Source organism: Bison bison, unplaced genomic scaffold (genome assembly GCF_000754665.1).
Source record: "Bison bison bison isolate TAMUID 2011002044 unplaced genomic scaffold, Bison_UMD1.0 scf7180017864267, whole genome shotgun sequence".
Taxonomy (NCBI): domain Eukaryota; kingdom Metazoa; phylum Chordata; class Mammalia; order Artiodactyla; family Bovidae; genus Bison; species Bison bison.
This window is the reverse complement of record NW_011494839.1, coordinates 866,668-869,340: the sequence shown is the minus strand read 5'-3', so window position 1 is coordinate 869,340 and position 2,673 is coordinate 866,668. Positions and strand designations below refer to the sequence as shown.

General features: G+C 43.1%; 1 protein-coding gene across 1 annotated transcript in view; it reads left to right on the top strand.

The window, feature by feature from the left end:
- Window positions 1-2: 2 nt before the first annotated feature.
- The window catches only part of PREX2 (phosphatidylinositol-3,4,5-trisphosphate-dependent Rac exchange factor 2), a gene marked incomplete at its 5' end in the record, with an annotated part of 302,517 nt that continues 299,846 nt past the window's right edge, over window positions 3-2,673 (top strand). The window contains one exon of the mRNA XM_010848488.1: window positions 3-125. Coding sequence (XP_010846790.1) covers window positions 3-125 — 123 coding nt within the window. The remainder of the gene's footprint in view (window positions 126-2,673) is intronic.

The following is a 2,673-nucleotide window of genomic DNA, read 5'->3' as shown; positions in this document are numbered from 1 at the left end:
GCGGGGACGGGCGCGCCGAGAGCGCCCGGGACCTGGAGAAGCAGCTCCGGCTGCGCGTGTGCGTGCTCAGCGAGCTGCAGAAGACCGAGCGCGACTACGTGGGCACGCTGGAGTTCCTGGTGTCGGTGAGCGGCGCGCGCGCGGGCGGCATTGTCTGTGGGCACCTGGGTACCCGTCCGGGCGTCCCAGTGTGCGCGTCCACGCTGGGGCCCCCGGCGGGGCCATGCTGCATGCCTCCAGACGCGCCGGGGCCAAAAGTTAGTCGAGTGGGAGAAGGTTCTTCTTCGGGGAATCTCTGCTGATCCATTTCTCCTCTCTCATCTCTACCCGCTCCCTGGTCTGCTCGAGTGCGTTGTGATTTTTTTTTTCCCCCTTCTCTTCCTCTCTGGGGGGATTTTGGGTTTTGTTTGAAGAGTCTTGGCTAGGTGATTCAAGTCCAGCTGCTGCGTTCATGTACATTTCGTTTTTGTTTGTTTTTAATCCTTGATTCTTATGGAACTTGAGTTCATTTTTCAGGTTACACGGCAGTGAAGTCTCTTTAGTTATAATAATCCATGGTGGTGGGGGGGCGGGGCGGGAGGGCGCACAGAGAGCAGCGGGGTTGTGATCTCCAGCAGCTGTGGGATATTAAAGCCACAGGAACTGCTCCCCGCCATCCTAGTCCTCCTATCTCCTCCCTCCATCCCCCAACCCAGGGTTTAAATCCCCACCCCCGTGGGTTCAGCTCTTGGGTCCCCTGTTCGCACTGAGCCCAGAGAAGCGGTGTAATAAATCTCCCATCCAGCGACTTCAGGATTTCTTGAAACTGGCAGGAACTTTGTTTCGGAGTTTTAGCTTGACTCATTGGAAGTGTGCTCTGAAAATGTTTCATTCATTTTAAAGCCAGGAGGGGCAAAACTCAGTGAAAGAAACTTTTTAGACATCACCCAGAAGCTGAATATTTTTCTGTTCGCTGCTGCAGAGACAGAATTTGAGGGTTGGCTCCTCTCCACCGAGACGCGCAGGAGAGCATCATTCAGACACAGAGGACCTTTAGCCTTTGCGAAAATCTCCCTCAAATCTTCTAACCTCCTTTTTCCACCACCCTGTTCCATTCCTCTTTGGTCTGCAAAGGCCAAACTTCCTGCGCAGTGTTCTGAGAGAGGTACACTATCTGCTGATAATCGTTGATAGCGCAAATTCAGTTCTTGGGGTGAGACGCACTGACTGGCTTCTGGTTCACTTCTCAAATTAAAATCGATATACTTGAGCCCCCAGGGGCCGCATTCTTTGGAAAAGTGTGGGTATTTGCAAATATACTGGTAATTAGTGGTAAGTAGGATTGTTGTACACTTCCATGCATCAATGTCAAAAAAGAATGTTTTTAAAGCAAATTTGATTTTTCATAGCTTCAGATTTGACTTTCATGAAACTTTGTTGGCAAACAAGTTCTTTGACTTTCGAAGAATCTGAGTAACTTTTCAAGTTGCATTAGGAACTTCTTTCTGGAGGTATAGGGGAATAGTATTGAGCAAAAGACTTCTAGTTTACAAAAATAGCTAACCTAACCTACCTTAAAAACCAATGTGTTGATTTTTATTTAAAATATCAGTTTTTCCTCTAATCTTAACATCTGATTACTTAAAATGATAATATAATTCTATGTGGAGTTAGGTAAGAAATTATGGGAGGTATAAAAGAGATTGCATTTTATTGTTAGTAGATCATTTTATGATTCATTCTTCTTATCTCATTTATAAATTATGAGCTCTTCCATTTTTCCTTTTCTTTATTTGCTATTTTCATGTACATGTTCACACACACACCAACACTAATTGGCCCAAAAGTCTGCCTAAACAAAAGTTTACTCTGACTTCCTTTTGGTTTTATAAACATTGAAAGTTTAAGATCTACCTATAATAGATCATTAGATTTTCTTTTGGGGATATTATTTGTAGCAGCATTTACTTGTCGTTTGTTTTATATGGTTACTTTCAGTTGATTAGCCAATCTAGTTTTAATTTTATCCTAACTGATAGACACCAAGAGCTTTAAAAATATTCAAACCCTTTGGCCTGGTAATTCCTGTTCTAGGAATCCATCCTTAGGGAATGGTCAGAAATACAGACAAACAAAAGAAGTTTTGTTTTTTTTTTTTCTTTAAATAGATGTAGTACTAAATAAGTGCAGTGGTAAATTTGTTGCAAAAATTTGATAATGAATTCCCAATTCAAATTTAAATATTTGTTAGATTAGTCATTGTATTTTATTTCTCTCAATACTTCAGCCCATCAGCACGGGTGAGGGTAATTCTGATCTTTATTACAGAGATGAAAAATGTATTTTTAGTTTTCCTGAGAACATATTTTTACTTACACAGCCTTAAGGGAGCAAGCAAATTGTGTTATTTCTCTGGATCAAGTGATCATATGGCCTGAAGGGAAACTTTTTTTTAATAAGATGGTTTCTCTTCTTATTTCCCACCTTTGGCCTTTTAAGGAGAGAGCACCTCCCCCCTCCCCCACCTTCCCCCCATCACTTCTTCCCACACCCATGTAGTCCGAGAACATTGCCTTTTTCATCCTCCGGTTTTATCAGTCTGTATGATCTATATGCACCTTCTCTCCAGTAGCCACCCAGGCACACACTTCTTGACTGAACAAGGCTCTGACCTTGAAGCTTGCTGCTGTCATT